Below are 17,950 nucleotides of genomic sequence, written 5' to 3'. Positions count from 1 at the left end.
TGAGCCCATTCATTTATCAGGTCCGTAAAAGGAGGCACACCTGGAAACCCAGCCATGAGTTCCATCTCTCCTATTGCTGGAGGAGAGCTGAGTCCAATAGTGAACTAACTCTTTCCTCCCCTGGTCCCTCTGATGGGATCTGATTCTGCTCAGAGCACACAGCGCAGTCCATCCTTGCACCTACCGGAGTGGCCCACAGACAAAGCATCACGGGGCTGCTCCCACCCATTTACTTCAGTTGGGGCATTTCTACCATCTCATTCCCTCATGTAGGGCTAGATTCTGCTGCCCTGCAGCACACACAGAGTTCAGGCATGTCCTTACTCATCTAAACAGTGCCTCACGGTCTACACTATTTATCCCTGTGCTGGGGGGCATGCAGTGTACATGCTCCCCGTACCCCCCCAAAGGAGTGTGCAGTGTAGATGTACCCTTTGAAAAGAGTTGGTAAGTTACCAGTAGGTGGTGCTCAGCTTAGTTCCTAGGTTTTATAGGGCCAATAACCCTTGGTAGTGCCCTGCCAATGTAAAGAGTTGCACAGCAGAAGCCCACAGCTCATACTGGTCCCCCAGTAATGCTACTCTTCCTGCCCTCCAGAAGGAAGAGGTCCCACATGGGGTGGGGGGCCCCTTGCTAGTTCCAAACTCCAACCCCTTAATTTGGATGATAGCCTTTGGGGAGGCAGAAGTTGACCCAGAAATCGCCCCAACAGTGCTCTCATCACGCATAATCCGCTTCGGCAGCAGCGGTCACCTTGTGGCACAAACACTGTGCCCCCAGCATCAGCCCCTCTATTTCTGATCAGTTCCCTCTGGGCTCTGGCCAATCCTCAAGTGTTGTATGGTCTCACAGGGGCCACATGCACCATTGGCTCCCTAGGCCTGTCCCCCAGCCCAGAGCTCAGACTCTGCAGGGCCTGTGTGTTTGCAGTGGCACGTGCTGCTTTCTGGAGCCCAGGCAGCCCCTTCCCGATGGCATTCCCATCATCTAACTGGGGTACAGCTGGCAGCAGAGGTAGGGATGGGGTTTCCTGCCAGCCCTCCTGGAGGAAGAGTGGAGAGGACAGTTCTTCTCATCTCTTGATCAGGGCTCAGGAGAAGGGCCATCATTCACAGCACTGCTGCTGATCTCTGCAGCTGGGGTTTCCCATCCATTCAGTGGCTCCATTTGCATGTCGGGGTGTCAAAAGCTTTAGGCTAGGACAGCGACCCACAACACCCACTCGCCATTTAATTGTGTGTTTCTAAACAGTCCTGTTTAAACAGGAGACCCATCGTCCTGCCCCCTTACCTCCACCTCCACTCCTACTCCCACTGGAGAACTGCTGCTTTTCAAATCACAATGAAAATTCAATGCTCAGCTCCCATCAAAGAAACCTTATTGTTTCAGTTTCTAATGAAAAATTGTTCCCTCTGAAAGTTGCTTGCTCCTTATTACAACCCCTGCTCCTCTTGAGTAATGAAAATGTAACTATCTCCTATTGCCGGCTGCCTGGCTGGTCTCTCTCTGTCGCTGACTGAAGCTAGGCAAGCTCCCCTAGCATATCCGATTCAGTCCATTCCCTCCCTCTTTCTCTTTGCTCAGTTGTCTGCACGCAGGGTGATGTGTGTGTGTGTTGTTTTTTTTAACAAGTCTGTCCAAATTTTTCAACTAAGATCTCATGCAAGCAGACATTAATCCTCAGAGGAAGGAGGGTCCAGCGGTTAGGGCCCTCACCTAAATTACAAGCAACCTGTGGTCAAATCTGTCACAGAGTGACTGGGTAAGTCTCTTTGCCTCGGTTTCTAACTATAAAAATGGGGCTTATGGCCTTACCTCACAGGGATGTTGAGTGGCTAAATGCCCTGAAACCTTGTGAGGTGCTCAGATGCCCTGGTAACAGGGGTTGTATAAGTAGCTAAGATGGATGGGATTCCCACGTGCTGTGTTCACTAGCCTTAATTTTCTGAACTGACTCATTGTTTTGGCGCCTGACTTGAGAGGCCGCAGGCTTTCAGAAAGCAGGTGCTCAGCACTTTCAGGTCCTTTCCCCTTTAACTCCTAGTCATTGCAGAGTGCTTGTGCATACTCAACCTGACGGAAGACCGTCTTCTCCTCTTGTTCAAGTAGGACCTGTCTCCCTCCCAGATCATTCCCTTCCTCCAGCCAGCTGTGAGTGCAGGGACAGCCCTGGAGGCCCCCGGGGAAGGGAAACAGGTGGTCTAATCCCCCAAGCTCCTGGGGGTGGATCCCTTTTTTTATCGCTCCTACTTCTGGTGAGAGCTGAGACTGGTTTCCCCAGCCAAGCTTGTCCATTAACACCACTGCCATTCACCTGTCATGGCAGCTCCTTTGGTCATGATTATATCAGTGCCTAGAAGCTCCCCTGCCCCCAAGATCAGAGCCCTTTTGTGCTAGACACTGGGTCAGTACATAGCAAGAGATGGTCACCATCCTAAAAAGTGGGAGGAAGAAGGGAGGTGAAGGGACTTGCTGAAGGTCGCACAACAGGTCAGTTGCAAAGCTGCGGCTAGAACCCAGGCAAAGACCAGTTGTGAGCTCATAATTCATTTTCCACAAGCGTCTGCACAAATCAAGTCTGTCTCATGCAAGTGTTTGAGAAAATCTAGTGCAAACTGGAGCAGGGAAAATGGAGAATCCGAATCGGGTTGCCATTCGCTGATATGTTCATGAATAATTGTTCCCTCAATTCACCCAACTTGAAGAAGTTTTAGTTCTTCTGCTAAAAGGGTTGAACCATTTTTTTTTTTCACAAGGCAACTCAGATCCATTTGAACTGCATCCCAGGAACTAGAAAGAATGTAATGGTGTATTTGCTCTTGTTAGTAGAAGAGTTTATTCTTCCACTTGTTTCAGGCATTTGGGATTTCAACAGTAGTAGAAAGTTCTGCTGATTTTGGTTTTCTAGGGACTACTTTCCTTAAGAAGGTGGAAGAACACCAACAGAGGAAGCAGTGTTTAGAATGACATGACTGTATAAATAACTCTGCTGAGAAGTGTGCAAAGCCTACAAACCAGATAAGATGAAACTTAGATCAAGAGCCTCTCCAACTCTGACACCAAAACGCTTCCTGCAATAGCAAATAGACCCATTCCTGACAACTGCGCTCATCAAAAGGGCAGCTTGTGAGTGCAGATACCACATGGGTGCTATGCTGGAAACTTGCCAAGCAGCATAGTTAACATTGCATTTGCATGTTGATTTGCATATTTTTTTAATCCTAAACAAATGCACAAAATCCTAATATTGGTTTCTGCTTGCATCTTTCCTGCTAGATGAATAGAAATGGATGGTGGTTCAAATTGTCTCTGGGGTCAGGTTGACTCCCAACTGTGCCAGCCAAACTTAAGCTTTCATTTGTTTATTTAAAAGTTTCCCAGCCCTTTGGGTTGTGAAGAAAAACTTCTGAATGTGGAACTGGAGCAGAACTGCTTATCGGTTTCCTGCCATTGCAGGGGCTTTGGCATTTTAGTCTCTCCTGTCCTCTGCCTGTGGCACACAACTGTTTAATCTCATGGGGACTGAAATTCTATAGTCTAACTAAAATCTTAGGGCTCAGGATAGGGGTATGTAGGTGAAATTTAAATGGCCGGTGATATACAGGAGGTCACACTAGATGATCTAATGCTTTCTTGTGACAAACTCTGGGACATTATGAAACTGCCTTTCCAGGCTGTAATGGTAAAAGTGCTCACATTCTATCTGCAATATGTCTTTCGCGGTTGCTTTCATGGGTGCAGAGAAACACTCTTGGAACCCCTGCATAAGGAAGCGGAATGCTTTAGCAGTGACAACGTGGTCTGCAAGACTGATTGTCACCCTGATTTACATCTGCTGAGGATACGGTCCCAGGTCTTTCAGGAGCATCTCCCTTGTCTTCAATAGAGGTATCCCCTATAGAATGGGCATAAGTGCAGGGGTGAAAGTAACTTACAGGACTTACCGGTACTGCTGGAGTCCTGAGGATGCGTGGCCTCATCCGGAAAAGACGTGGCCTCAACCAGAAGAGGTGGGGCCTCTCAAGATTTAAAGGCCCTAGGGCACCAGCTGTGACTGGGAGCCCCAGGGCCTTTAAATCAACCCGGGGCTCCCAGGCAAATTAAAGGGCCCGGGGCTCTGGCCACGGCAGAGCTCTGGGCCCTTTAAATCCCCACCGCAGCTCCAGCTGGGATTTAAAGGGCTAGGGGCTCCCGCGGCTGCTGGGAGCCCCGAGCCTTGCCAGGCTGGGGCCGGGATTTAAAGGGCCCAGAGCTCCTGCGGCTGCGGGGAGCCCCGAGCCCTTTAAATCCCGTCCCCAGCCCAGCTGCGGAAGCCGGTGCGGTCCGGCACGGCAAACTGGCTCTTGCCGGTACAGCGGACCGGACTAGACCGGCTTACTTTCACCTCTGCATAAGTGTCTTAATTGGGTGGAGAAGAGCTGCCCTGATTTACACCGATTGAGATCCTGGCCCCCAAACAGAGGGGATTCTGTCAATTTTAAGAAGCTGTGGCAATGTAAGTAGCTTTGAAAGAATTAGTTCAAGTTGAAATCGGAATTTTACACTGAACTATTGTTTAACATTCCACTGATTTTTAAAGGGCAATTGGACTCCAACTGCCCTTTGGGCCTTTTGACAATCTCCCTCTATAGCCCTGGACCGGAAAAAGTGTCCGGTTTTTAGGGTTTGTCTAACTGCCCTGTGTAGATCCTGCTGGCGCATGCTAAAGGTCCCTACATCACATTAGGACCATGTGCACAGCATTTTATACCCACTTTGCACCAGTGTACATGGTGACAATCCAAAGTACAGGGTATCACTGAACTAGGCCTACAGAGTGCTTGGTCCTCCATTTCCTAGAGAGGATTAGGGTGTGTTGTATGAGGGACTGAACAAAAAGAGGGACTTCCAAATGTAAGGCCACTTTCTAGCTGTCCTCAGAAGCCCATGGCATTGGTCTGTTCTCTCTTTGCTCCCAGAACACTGTCTACACTGTAGCTTCCACTGGTGCAGAGTGTAGCCCAGGCCTATGAGTCTGCACCCAGCCAGCCTGAAGCAATAGCCCAGAGAGGTGTGAGCTGCTCCATTTGTTTCAGGGGGTGATAACTCTGGAGCCTAGTGATGGCAGTATAAATGGTAACACCATTAAAACTTCTTCCACTGCTGATGGCTTCAATGGAAACATTCTCCTAAACTGAGGTCCTAGAGATTGGAGACAGTAGGAGCACGTCTCTTCCTTGCACACCTATCACACACTGCCTTTGTCTGATCCTGGAGTTCACTAGCAATGAAAATAATCAGCCTTATCCCCAAGTTGCACTAACTGGGAAAATGCATCTCATTTGAGGACTCTGCAGGCCACACTTGTTCAGTGGCTTTACTGGAGGCAACCTTGGCTTAGGCTCCATCCACTGAAGGACTTGGAATCAGGAAATTCATTTACAGCACACTTGTCACCTTGACCTTGTTACAAGATAGTTAAAAGCTGTTATATGGACTGGCCCCATAACCCAGCAATAACCCTGGACTGACCCCTACACTTTAGCCTGCTTAGAGAGATACAGTTAAGTCCCATCTACCCTCCGCCCTTCATCCATGTTGTTGTAACTGAATCCCTGAGTTGGTGATATTTGTAGTGTAGATGGGACCTTGGATGAAAATCGGTGTTATGTAAGTTATCTGCATCAAACAAAACAGGAGGAGGAAAAAGACAGGAGCCATATGCTGAATTTTCTCTCTAATTTTCCATGGACATCAACCGCCCTCTGAAACAAATCAAGAAACAAAGGGGAAAAAAGTGCTTCATTTCTGAATAGCAATTACCAAATGAAGTCTCTGCTTAATGGACATTTTCAGAGGGCATGAACACCACTTTGTGTTTCTGCCTTCTCATTACAACTCTGGCAGCTCCCAGCTGACAACCTGATAATTCTTGCCGATAAAACAATCTTTTTTTGGTTATTGTCACGTTCCAGCCTGTCCCCGGTCGACTGAGTTGCCTGGAGAATTGTTGAGATTAAGGAGCAAGCCATGAAATCGCAGTTAGCAGTGGGGAAAGAAGGAAAAAATTGCAAAACTATCACTTCCCTCCTCTCTCTTGCTTCCTCATTTACCCCCTTTTTTTCCTCCTTTGGTGCCAATAGTGCTTTTTTCTGTTCTGACGCAAAAACCCAGGGAATAAGTGGGGCGGAAAACAAAACCCAGAGCTGATTACAATTTCCTATGAAATCAAATTTGTAAAGCTTAAATCAGAATAAAAAATGTTACTAGCAGGATTCAAGGCCAATCTGATTGTTAATGAGACTCCTTGGAGACTGAACTGGAATCTCATCAGGTCAAGGAAATGTGATGCTGTTGTGCAACAAATTTTCTGCTTCCTATTAGGGGAGGCTCAAAAGTAGTCAAAGCAGTTTGTTTCCAAGGCCCCAAATCTCATCCCTGTGCTCTAAGGTATGCTTGGATTAAATAATTCCCTTGTCCCCGTGCTGCCAGCACGACAGATCAGCCAAGTCTTTCTATCCCTTAGAGAGACTCTGACTTTCTCTTGTAAAGGAGACTGACCACCTCATGAACTTCTAGGGGAAAATCTCATCTGATTGGCCTGCAGCAGTCTCATTAGAAAGTGAAACCGTAAGGAGCCTCTGGCTACCTGTACAGACATCATGGTCAGCAGCCCAAACACATGCAGTTCAGCATCAAGGTTAGAACCCAAGATCTTTGCCTTTAAAAACACAGACTTGTGCAGCATGAGCAGAATAAGAGTCTCCATTAGGCATGCAGGTACCAAGGTGATATATGCCCTAGAAATACCTTGGAAAAGATGTTACCAGGATCTTGTCTACACGCAAAAGTTGCACTGGTATAGCTGAAGCCTTATCTACATGGAAAAGTTGCACCAGTATAACCTGAAGTGTGAAAATAAAACAACTGAGTTACACTGGTACAAACTCCTGTGTGGATGGTCTGATTTTCATCTTGATGGTGGTTTTTATTTTTTCCTGTTTAGCTTGAGTCCATTGAGAACATATTTAAGTTAACTTAAACAAGCTGTTTTTAAATTGAAATATGAGCAGCCACACTGTGGCTGTCACTGGCTTAACTATATCTGTTTAAAAACTGATTTTAATTAACTGATGCAACTTTCCTCTGTAGGCAAGGCCTAAAAGCAGGTTGAAAACCAGTTTAACTGCAAAACCCTTGTCATCCCACTTAAATCTGGTTTATATAGATTTACCTTAAGTCCTTAGTGAATTAAGCTAAATCAATTTTAAATCAATTAAAACCTGTTTTATAAGTGTCCGCAAAGAGGTTTACCCTGTTTTAACTAAATCAATTTAAAAACAAGTCTTTTGTTAGCCAGGTGCACACAAGGCCTACAATTAGGATTTGTGTGTGCTTTGCCCTATAGCCTCCGGTCCATAGAGGGTAGTGTTGTATATTTCCTCTAGTCCTGGTCCATATAACTTCCAAGTAGACATGCAATCCACTCTGTAATCTGGTCTCCCTTGCTTCCAATCAATCTTCCTTCAGGTTATCCAGGCAACTTCAGTCCACCCCGCACACCAGCATTAGCAAAAAAATCATAGAATCATAGAACTGGAAGGGACCTCGAGAGGTCCTCTAGTCCAGTCCCCTGCATTCAAGGCAGGACTATTATTTAGACTTTCCCTGGCAGGTGTTTGTCTAATCTGCTCTTCAAAATCTCCAATGATGGAGATTCCACAACCTCCCTAGGCAATTTATTCCAGTGTTTAACCACTGTGACAGTTAGGAAGTTTTTCCTAATGTCCAACCTAAACCACCCTTGCTGCAATTTAAGCCCATTGCTTCTTGTCCTATCCTCAGAGATTAAGAAACAATTTTTCTCCTTCCTCCTTGTAACAACCTTTTACGTACTTGAAAAAGTACATTATTCTTATAAGTTGTTGTTGTTGATAATTTTTAATGTGGTAGTGCTGAAGGACCCCACACGGGCAGCTAGGGCCCTTATTGCTGTACAAATAAATAACACAAAAGACAAATTTCACAATAGAGGAGACAGAGCAGAATCTCCCGTTGATTCCCATAGTGCAGGTTCAGGTCCCAGGTGAATAAACAGACAACCGAGAGGAGTGGGGAATGGCAGGACAAGGTAACAGCAGAGACAGGTGCATTGGAATAAACTGGCAGTTACTAGTCAATGAATGCCAGCTAGTAGCGATTTGTAGGTATTATGGCAAAGGTAGGTCTGCTGGAGGGATTTACAAATAAATGAGGGAGGGAAAGTGCTCTAAACTAAAACTGTGACACTAAGGAGCTGTGTGCTGGACAGCACCACTCTCTGCTGCTTCCTTTCTATTTAGATTTCTGACATGACAAGTGGCACCTGTCTGGCCACTCTAGGCACCTCTGACAAATATTTTAAAATACACTGACTCGGTATATCACCCTAATCTATTGCCTGCTGAGAGTTGTAAACTGCTCAGAGCACAGACCTTGCATTTACATGTCTGTAAAGCACCCGGGCAACTTTCTTCACTATAGAAATAATCCTAATGGTAGGCAAAGTTGATCCTCAAGCATATAGAGTTCACAAGAGTATGCTCCAGCCGTCAGCTGATAGTCCATAATTGTGCTGCTACACAAATAAGGGGGCCTGATTCTCCCTGGTCTTCTATCTTGTACAGTCATTTACAGGCTGTTTTCTGATCTGGTAGCAATTTATACCCACAATGAACACATTTTGCACTGGTGCAAACCATTGCACAGTGCAGACTGTACATGTGTACCATTTGGGAATGCAATTGAGACCTCTTCCCATTCTAGTCTATTGTATTATTACTATTATTTAGTAGTAGTGGTATTACCATAGTGCCTAGGAGTCCCAGTCATGGACCAGGCACCCCCTTGTGCAAGGTGCTGTACAAACAAAGAATAAAAACTCAGTCCCGGCCCCAAAGAGCTAACAATCTAGATGGGAGATGGATAGAGACTGACGGGGGAACACAAGTAAACAAAGAGACAACATTGGTCACCATGACAGACAGTGGACTAGCACAGCAGCCGCCTAACCATTGTCAGGTTGTTGTTTTTTTGGAGGCATCATAGCAAAGGAGAGTTGGGAGGAGGAATTTGGAAAAGGATAACGAGGTAGTTTTTGCAAATGTTTATGGGGGTGGTGGGGCTCCACCCAGGTTTGAGAGGTAGCATGAGAGGAAGCTCCAAAGGTCTGTTTGAAAATGTAACATGGGTGATGAAGGCTGGCATCATGGGCCAATCAGAGGTGAGCATCGATAGCCTGGTAGCAAACGAGAGCTGATGAGTCAGGGGGATTGCCCATGAAGGGCCTTTAAAGTGAAGACAAGCAGTTTGTTTGATGTGACAGGGAGGAGGGAGCCAGTGGAGGGATGCAAAGAGAAGGATGATGTGGTCAAAGCTGCAGTCCAGGTGAATGATCTTTGCAGCAGCACTCTGAGTGGGGTAAGATTGCATCTGTCAAAGCCAGAGAACAGGATGGTGCAGTGATCAAGATGTGAGATGAGAGTCTGGATGGGAGTCTTAGCGGTGTTCTTATACTGTCCTCATCACTGTAGTACCTGGAGACCTTCCAGAAGTGCAGTAACCAACATCTGTCACATGTGGTTTGTTCGATCATCATTGATTTCCCTGGAACTTCCTGGCCTGAGTTTCAGAGATGCACTTGCACCTCCCACTGACTTTAACAGGAGATGCAAGTGTCCAAAACATTTGAAAATCATGCCGAAAGCTTTGATCTTCTTTGTAGACCTCCCTTCCAATGCGGAATGATACATAAACACACTAACCACCACACCACAAACCCTGTCCATATGGGGTCCCAAATATAGATTCCATTCAGGTCTACTTTGTCAGAAATTGTTTTTATTTTCGCTTTTCTAATATGTTTTTTCTTGCTCATATCTGGAAGCGAGACGTGGTCTGATCCAAAACACCAAATGGGTGTTCTAATCTGGATCTGAGTTATCACCAAAGGACCATCTGTAGAACCAAGCCATGCAACATTGTTACCATAATAATCTTCTGGAAATGTCTAATACAAAAGTGGGTTTTGCTAATAGGGCTCAATGTTATATTGATGGCCCTGATTCAGCAAAGCACTTAAGTGTGTGCTTAGCTTTAAGCATATACTTAAGTTCCATTAAAATCAAAGCACCTGAAGCTAAACACATATGTGACACAATGGTGAGTGCGTTGGTTATTGTCTCTTCTGTGCCCATTCCATAGAGGATACGAGTCTGTTACAGCCCTAGTTATAGTGCTTAACTCAAACTATAGCAGGTTGTGCTATTAGCTCTGGAACGGCCCCGTTCAACATGGTGGCTGTCACATGCGCTAAAGTGCTCTGCTAAATAGGGAGAGGATTGTTCACAAATTTAAATGTAAGCACTTTCTTAACTGCTTTGTTGAACGGGGACCATTATTTCTGTCTGATTTCCGGTGTATGCAAAGACTCCAGCAGATAGGTTCCAGTCTGAAGCCAGCGGAAAAGAGAGGATCATTGCTTAAACAATGGTGGTAAATTAGGGCTCTTGGTAGCTTTATTCCATAATAGGTTTTCAATTGTGCATCCTGAATTAGAGAACAAGAGAGAAGTGGGAGCCCGTTATCCGCAGCAAAGATGACCAGGGTCCTCTAATATTAGGTATCAAGGTAGCCGCCTCTGATAATTGAGCGGTTTTTGCATTTATCTCTGGATACAAAGGGATGCTGTCTAGTTGTTAATGAGGCACTTATAGTCTCCCTCATGTATATTCTCCCAGCAGTCCCAGTGCCTGTCAGGCTGAGCAGGGAGAATTTGCCGTTTTCTCTGCCCCCTGGTGATGCCATAGAGTGGGGTGAGGCCTCATTAGGCTGCTGAAATCTTAGCAGATGCCAACAGAGCATGTTCAGAGGAAACATTTCAATTGCTTTTAACTTTGGGATTTGTAATTATTCTCTCTGTTTCTCTCTCACACACACACACACTTTACCTGTGGGGTTGTGCCTCCAGGAAGGCTAGTGACGTGCGGAGTGCTGGGTGGCTTATTTTCAGTCAGCCATTTGTGCAAAAATAAAGTTGGACTTACTTTTGAAGCTGAAAAAAATGTGTTTGGTTGGGGTTCTCCCTCCCCCTCCCTTAACTCAATTTTTTTTCTCTCCTTTTAACACAAAAAGAGCTGAAGGGATTTTCCTCCAACTTTTGGCAATTAAAAAATACCCTCCATTGTATGCTGAGGCTAAGCATGAATTGTTCACGCCCATTGGAAGCAGTTTGGGAAGGAGGAAAGCAAGAGGAAAGAGGGGTTATTCTAATGGATGTAGCAACAGAATGAGGACAGTTTTCATTGTTGTGAAAGCTCTTGGATTGTTACGGCAACAGTGCTAATTCATAGATTCCAAAGCCAGAAGTGACCATTGTGACCATCTAGTCTGATCTCCTGCATAGGGGATGGGGGAGAGATAGCTCAGTGGTTTGAGCATTGGCCTCCTAAACCCAAGGCTGTGAGTTCAATCCTTAAGGGGGCTACTTAGGGATCTGGGGCAAAATCAGTACTTGGTCCTGCTAGTGAAGGTAGGGGGCTTGACTTGACTTGATGACAGTTCAGGGTCCCTTCCAGCTCTATGAGATAATTTTTTTAATTAATGGAGATATCCCATCTCCTAGAACTGGAAGGGACCTTGAAAGGTCATTGAGTCCAGCCATTTGTGCAAAACTAAAGAGATAGGTATAGTGCAGGCGAGAGATCTGTCCCCAAATGATTATATGAAATGCCAGGTGCTGAATCAATGGGAGAAGAGCACAGTAAAAAGTAGTGGGCCCTAGATTTTTTTTTTTAACTGCCCATTAATTTCAGGTGCCCAGTTGAGTTACCTTGGACAGTACTTTCAGATCCCATTGAAGTGTGGATGCCCAGCAGCTCAGAACGTCAGACCCAAGGTGTCTCAGAATTAACAGGCACATCTTAAAACATAGCTCTAAATGCATTGAGCTGTGGCCAACCCCCCAGTCTCACCCCCCCCCCCCCCACACACACACACACCCCTTTCAGAATATCTACCCGGAGCTGGCAGTCAATGGCACTTTCAGCAGGAGCTCTGAGTGCTTCAGTAGGTCTGAACATCTTTTTGCTTGGGTACCAAATCCAGACAAACACTCCATGTGGGCCAAATGGTTTCGGCACTGGATGAAATTTTTCTCTGTGCCTAGGTGCCATTAAATCCTCAATGAAAAGCTAAAATGAGATTCAAGTGGTGCAGAGGCCGTGTGGGAGGTAATGTAACTTTGGGCTAGGGATTTAGGGGTCAGAGGTTCTAGAAGCAGTGAACAGGGTGAGCTGGCAGCAGCTGGTGAAGAGGCTGGAGAATGGGTGTCATAGCTGGTGTTCAGTGAATGGAATTACCTGGGGAACTCTTTGCTGCTGGGTTTGCCAGCTCTGTTGAAAGTGAACAGGATGTGTGCAAACACTGAATAAAACAGACCAGGAAGAAACACCATGACATGAATTTCTCTCCCACTCAGGAGCCAATCCATGCTTAACTCTGCCTGGGATTGTAAGTGGTTTGTACATAATCACAGCAGTAAGGGTCACAGAATTTAGCCCTGGGTTGCTAATGAAGGGGATACATGATGTTGCATCCAAAGTCTCTGAATTGCATTTTAAACACGATACATCCTTGCAGGCTTTCGGGTGCAGCATGTGACCTTCTTGCTGTTGCTTGTCTCTTTATCCAGGCCAAGCATCTTCCTTTACACAGCAACCTCAAGATCAGGTGGTGATAGCCGGACAGCCCGTGACTCTGCTGTGCGCAATCCCTGAGTACAATGGCATCGTGCTGTGGATTAAAGATGGACTCGCCCTAGGAGTAGGCCGGGATCTCTCAAGTAAGCCTTCCAAGATTCCTCTGTCCTCTTCCACTCAACAGATGAGCTGTCAGCAGTGGGCAGGTCTGCAAGGCAGACAGACTGAGACTGATGCAAGGGTGAAATGTGCACTATTTAAAGAAGGGGTAAAAAATTCAAAGACTCCTAAGTGGCATTTTCCAAAGAGACTTAGGCACTTAAAGCCTGGCTGCACAGAGATGTTTAGCCACCTAACTCCCATTTAAGAATCCTTTTGAGGAACTGGGCCTAAGAGCCTAAGGTATGGCTGCACTGCAATTAGACACCCACAGAAGCCCCATGCCAGCTGACTTGGGCTAAGGGGATGTTTAATTGTGGTGTAGATGCTCGGGCTGCAGCCTGAGCTCTGGGACCGTCCCACCTGCAGGGTCCTAGAGCCTGGACTCCAGCCTGAGCCCAAACAGCTACACCACAATTAAACAGTCCCCGTAGCCCGTCAGCTGGCACGGGGCAGCCGCGGGTATCTGTTTGCATTGTGTATATATATACCCTAAGTCTCATTGAAAATCAATGGAACTTGGGTTCCTCTGTGCCTAAACCCCTTTTGAAAATTGGACTTTGGCTCCTAAGGCTCTTAGGCCCTTTTGAAAATGTTACCCAAGATCTTTACTTTGCCACTTGGTTACCCACAGGCTGGAATTATTTAATCACACACAAGGCACATGGCCGTTGAAAGGCTATTGCAGATGGACAAGACTCCTAAATGGAGCTGGTCAAGAAATCTAATAATTTCCCATGAACAATTTTGTTGATAATGAACAGTGTTCATTTCTGGTGAACCATTTCATGGAATTTTGGGGGTTTGCATCGAACACACTCAAACTGGGGGAGGGGGGATGTTCAACGACCCCCACCCAAAATTTCAATGCAAATGCAACTTTTCAGAGGAAAATCATGTATAGTTCTGGCACAAACCTTTTCCACCAGTTCTATTACTGGTTTCTACTCCTCCTGCTCCACCTCTGAGCAAAGCACTGAACCAAGGGTGGGCGCCACCAAGGAACTTTTAGGTGCCTAGAAAATCACAGGAACAACACTGCAATTCACAAAGCCAACTTAGGCACCTAGGCTCCCTGTAGAATGAATGGGAAGCTATAGGTGCTAGGATCCACAAAAAACAACAGGGAGCCACCGTAACTAGCCAATGGGAGATGCTGACGAGAGAGGCATGTGCTAAGCCCTCCTCCCCCCCCCCCCCCCCCGTTGGAGTTCTGTGCCTAAATCCAGCTGCTGGGAGGCACCTAGCTCTGCTTGTGAACCACAAATGGGAACCTGATGCCGGAAGTCAGGGCGCTTATGCTGTTTCTTGAGGGAATGAGTTAAGCACCTGCCTTGCTCCACACACAATCTCCAGAGAAGGAGACAGTGCTGCTAAAGGTAAGGTGGCCACCATGACTTCTTCCCCCACCCCCTGGATTTTGAATCCGACCCAGTCTGGTAGGTAGCCTATGAGCACACCTACTGGAATTTAGGCTGCTGAACGCCTGTCTTCCTCCACTTTGTGAATCACTCTGCAGCACAGGAAGGAGATAAGTGTCTGGAGGCCTAGCAGGAGGCAGTAGTGTGCATGCCTAGAGAAAGAAATATGGTTAGATATTTGGCTGCTTGGTTGTGTTCTCCCTGTGTGCTGTCCCAGCTCTGCGCAGATATTTGGCACAGGAGACTTTGAGCGAACCATCCAATGACCACAAGCTCCGTTAAGATACGAAGGCACCCAGCTAGTTTTATTGTCGACGAAGCATGGTAATAGCACCTGGCAGACTCTACGAGGATACTGTGACAATGGACGCAGCTCAGTCAGTGGCGGGACTTTCCACAGTCCCCTAGACTGGCCAAAGATACATCTTTATACCCTGATATAAACAGGTTACATACTGTTATCCTGACCTTACCTTTTAGGAGGGGTCAGTGTGTTTCTGTTATCCCTGGCGAATGTTTTTGTACCATTCTTGATATTGGGATGTGTTTGCGTGAGTACTCTGTACTTCGCACTTCTTAGGAATGTGTATTTCTGCAATATCAGCCCTGTTTTTGCCAGATTCTGTGAGTAGGTCCTGCCTCATAGCAGGCCTCTGATACAAGGGTTTATGTCTCAGGCTCTCTTCCTACTACAGGTGCCAAGAGAACTTTTACCCTGAAAACGCAGGCGCTGATTGAGTTTAGGGGCCTACTGGGTTCAGCAGGAGTTTTGTTGATTGCAGTGGAGCCAAAACTGAGTTTTTGGCACCTAAACTCAAGATTTAGGTGCCTAAGTATCTTTGTAGATCTGAGCCCAAGTGCTTAACTTTAAGCATGGGCTTAAATCCCAGAGACACATAGAAATTATGCATGAGCTTAAAGTTAAGTATGTGCTTAAATGCTTTGCTAATTTTGGACCTGCCACAGTAGATAGTGCTGACCACTTTTTTCCATTCCTCCCACCCTCCAAGTAGACTCATCTGGCTGGGGCATGGAAAGGAAACAATATGTCTGAAGTGCAGGTGCAAACCACTGCATCTTTACAAGCTGCTGCTGAAGAAAAATGAATGTTTATCCAGGTGTTGCCTGTGGCACATAGTGTTTGGGAAATATATATGCAAATGTCGCAAAACTGGCTGTCATTCATGATATCTGCATGGCAATTTCAGATACTGCCTATTTAAATGTTTTGTGTATTTGTGTATTGAAAACACTGACCCATGTGATAATACTGAAAACTTTTCACACCAGAGAACACCATAAACAAAAGCAGCCAGTGATTTCACATGTCTCCATTTTTGCATGCCAAATCTGAAACCCATAGGGCCTGATTTCCAGAAGGGCTGAGCACCAGCAGTTCCCATTGAGCTCCATGGAAGCTGTGGGCGCTCAGTGCCTGTGAAAATGGGGTCCCAAAGTGCACGAAAGCAGTGGCCACTTCTGATACTGGATAATCATTTCAGAGAGCAAGTTAGTGGCAGAGGTGGGAAGCGAACCCACATTATCATTTTCGGTGACATTAGACTAAGGTCTAACGCATGCTCCCTTCTTTCCTTAGTGGCTGCTTTTTTCTCAGACTTGCCTGTGTGGTCACTCCCTTTTTAAAAGCCATTTCAAAGCTTGATGCAATACATTTCCATGTACATTAGAGAGCTGAACTTTCCCTGTAAGACATTGCATAGGGAACTGGTAACAACTCCACTGAAGCTCCTGGCTTGTGCGAACAACTTGGACAATTAGCAGATCTGGGTCTGCTTGAGCAAGAGAAATTGCCAGCTCGCATGATACCAGCTCAGCTAGTCACCTAATTAGCTAACTGCAAACAAACCCATCATTTGTATTTCTTACAGTTCAGGAGAGCAAATCCTGCTGTTGAGAGCTTGCAAAACAACGAAAACACAAGAGAGTGCCAAGATGCCTGCACTACATAGTGCATTAATCATCATCAGCTAGGGAAGACCTGGGCAATAGACTCCTTCACTCCAACATAGCTCAGGCTACCAGCAAAATGAAGTTGGTGATGGTTATTACTCTCAATTCCTTACTGGGCCCTGCTCCAGCAAGCTTGTTAAGCACATGCTCCACTTTAAGCTCATTGAAAATAATGGAATTACTCGTGCTTCAAGTTAAACAGGTGCATCATGTGTATTGGATCAGGGCCCTCACGCTTGCTGCTTTTAGCATCTTCAGTCTGAGCGCTTTGGAGACATTAATGAACTAGGTCACACAGCGGGGCAATGGCAGAACCAGGAACAGTGGGATTAGTGGAGTTGCTCACCTTGGAAGCCTTTTGCAGCATGATATTTCTATTCAATGCAAATATCAGGGCAACGACAGCAAGACGCAGAGATCATGGGAAAGGACTGCCTTTTACAAACGCAGCAGGCCCCAGGTCTGATTCGTTCCCATGTTTGGTTTCCTTTTGGGTTTCGATGACCTGATAAGCACAAATTTGCTTCATTTTTCTGCTGAGACCTTCCTTCTCAGATACACATTAAGTGTGACCCTTGAACTGATAAACTTCCAGTGTGGCCCTGTAAACAGCCATATTCACAACACAGCTCAGTTGTTGCTTAAATCTCACCCCCTTTCTGGGGTGTTCCATTTTATTCCTTAGCTTGAATTCCTTCCTGAACTCCTAGGCGTGTCCCTGCAGCACCTGCTGTTCCCACAACTAGCTCTCCTTCATCTTAAAGGAATTCTCAATCTCCTACAATGAGACCCATGTGATCTGGCTACCCGGATGAGTCAGCAGAATGGTTCTGCACCTCTGTTAAGGTGCCTAGAACCCGATAGCTGGTCGCAGGCCCTTTGTTGGGGGAAGTCTGGGAATCCCGATTTACATTACAAACTCTTCATTCTGTAGCTATTACTGCCTGGCTACAGCCTTACTTGTATTTTGCATTCTGCAGGCTATCCGCGCTATTTGGTTGTGGGGGACCATTTGTCGGGAGAACACCACCTGAAAATCCTGAGGGCAGATCTCCAAGATGATGCTGTTTACGAGTGCCAGGCCATTCAGGCAGCCATCCGATCCAGACCAGCCCGGCTGACTGTACTTGGTAAGTCCTCTCTCCCACTGGCATGGGCACACTGGGAAGGTTATTTTGTTTTCTTCCTTGGGATTGTGCTGAGTGGCTTTTTCAAAATGTATTTCTTTGGTAAACCAGCTGGTTCAGAAAGGAACTCGTGGTCTAAGCTATCTGTGCAGTGTATTGATCTGAAGGGGGAATGTATAAGGAGCCCATGAGCCATACACAACAGAAGTAATCTTAGGATAAATCACACACACAGAGCTAGAACCCTGGTACTTCAGCTCTGCAAATATAGGTGCCAGTTCAGCAAAGCACTAAGCACCCATATAACATTAAGCACATGAGCAGTCCGTGACATCTGTGGGACTGTGACAGTGCAAGTTCCCATCCTGTCTTCTGTTCTGTCTATACAGACTTTTCAGTTGTTAAACTACACAAGAGTGTTTATTTGTATTGTTCTTCCCACCACCTTTACTGATCCATACACCACATCTGTCCCTCCTCAGTCTTCTGTCCAGGAGAGGAAAGGGAAAAGCTCTTCCCACCCAGAGATCCTTCTTGGTTCTGACTTCACTAGCTT

General features: G+C 46.1%; 1 protein-coding gene across 3 annotated transcripts in view; it reads left to right on the top strand.

The window, feature by feature from the left end:
• KIRREL3 (kirre like nephrin family adhesion molecule 3) overlaps positions 1-17,950 on the top strand; it is a 689,345-nt gene that overhangs the window by 416,425 nt on the left and 254,970 nt on the right. For all 3 annotated transcript variants that reach the window (XM_065570446.1, XM_065570445.1, XM_005294677.5), the window contains 2 exons: positions 12,710-12,859; positions 17,248-17,397. In XM_065570446.1, coding sequence (XP_065426518.1) covers positions 12,710-12,859; positions 17,248-17,397 — 300 coding nt within the window. The remainder of the gene's footprint in view (positions 1-12,709; positions 12,860-17,247; positions 17,398-17,950) is intronic.

Source organism: Chrysemys picta, chromosome 16, assembly GCF_011386835.1.
Source record: "Chrysemys picta bellii isolate R12L10 chromosome 16, ASM1138683v2, whole genome shotgun sequence".
NCBI classification, from domain to species: domain Eukaryota; kingdom Metazoa; phylum Chordata; order Testudines; family Emydidae; genus Chrysemys; species Chrysemys picta.
Note: the sequence above shows the minus strand (reverse complement) of the source record. Positions and strands in the feature narration are given on the sequence as shown.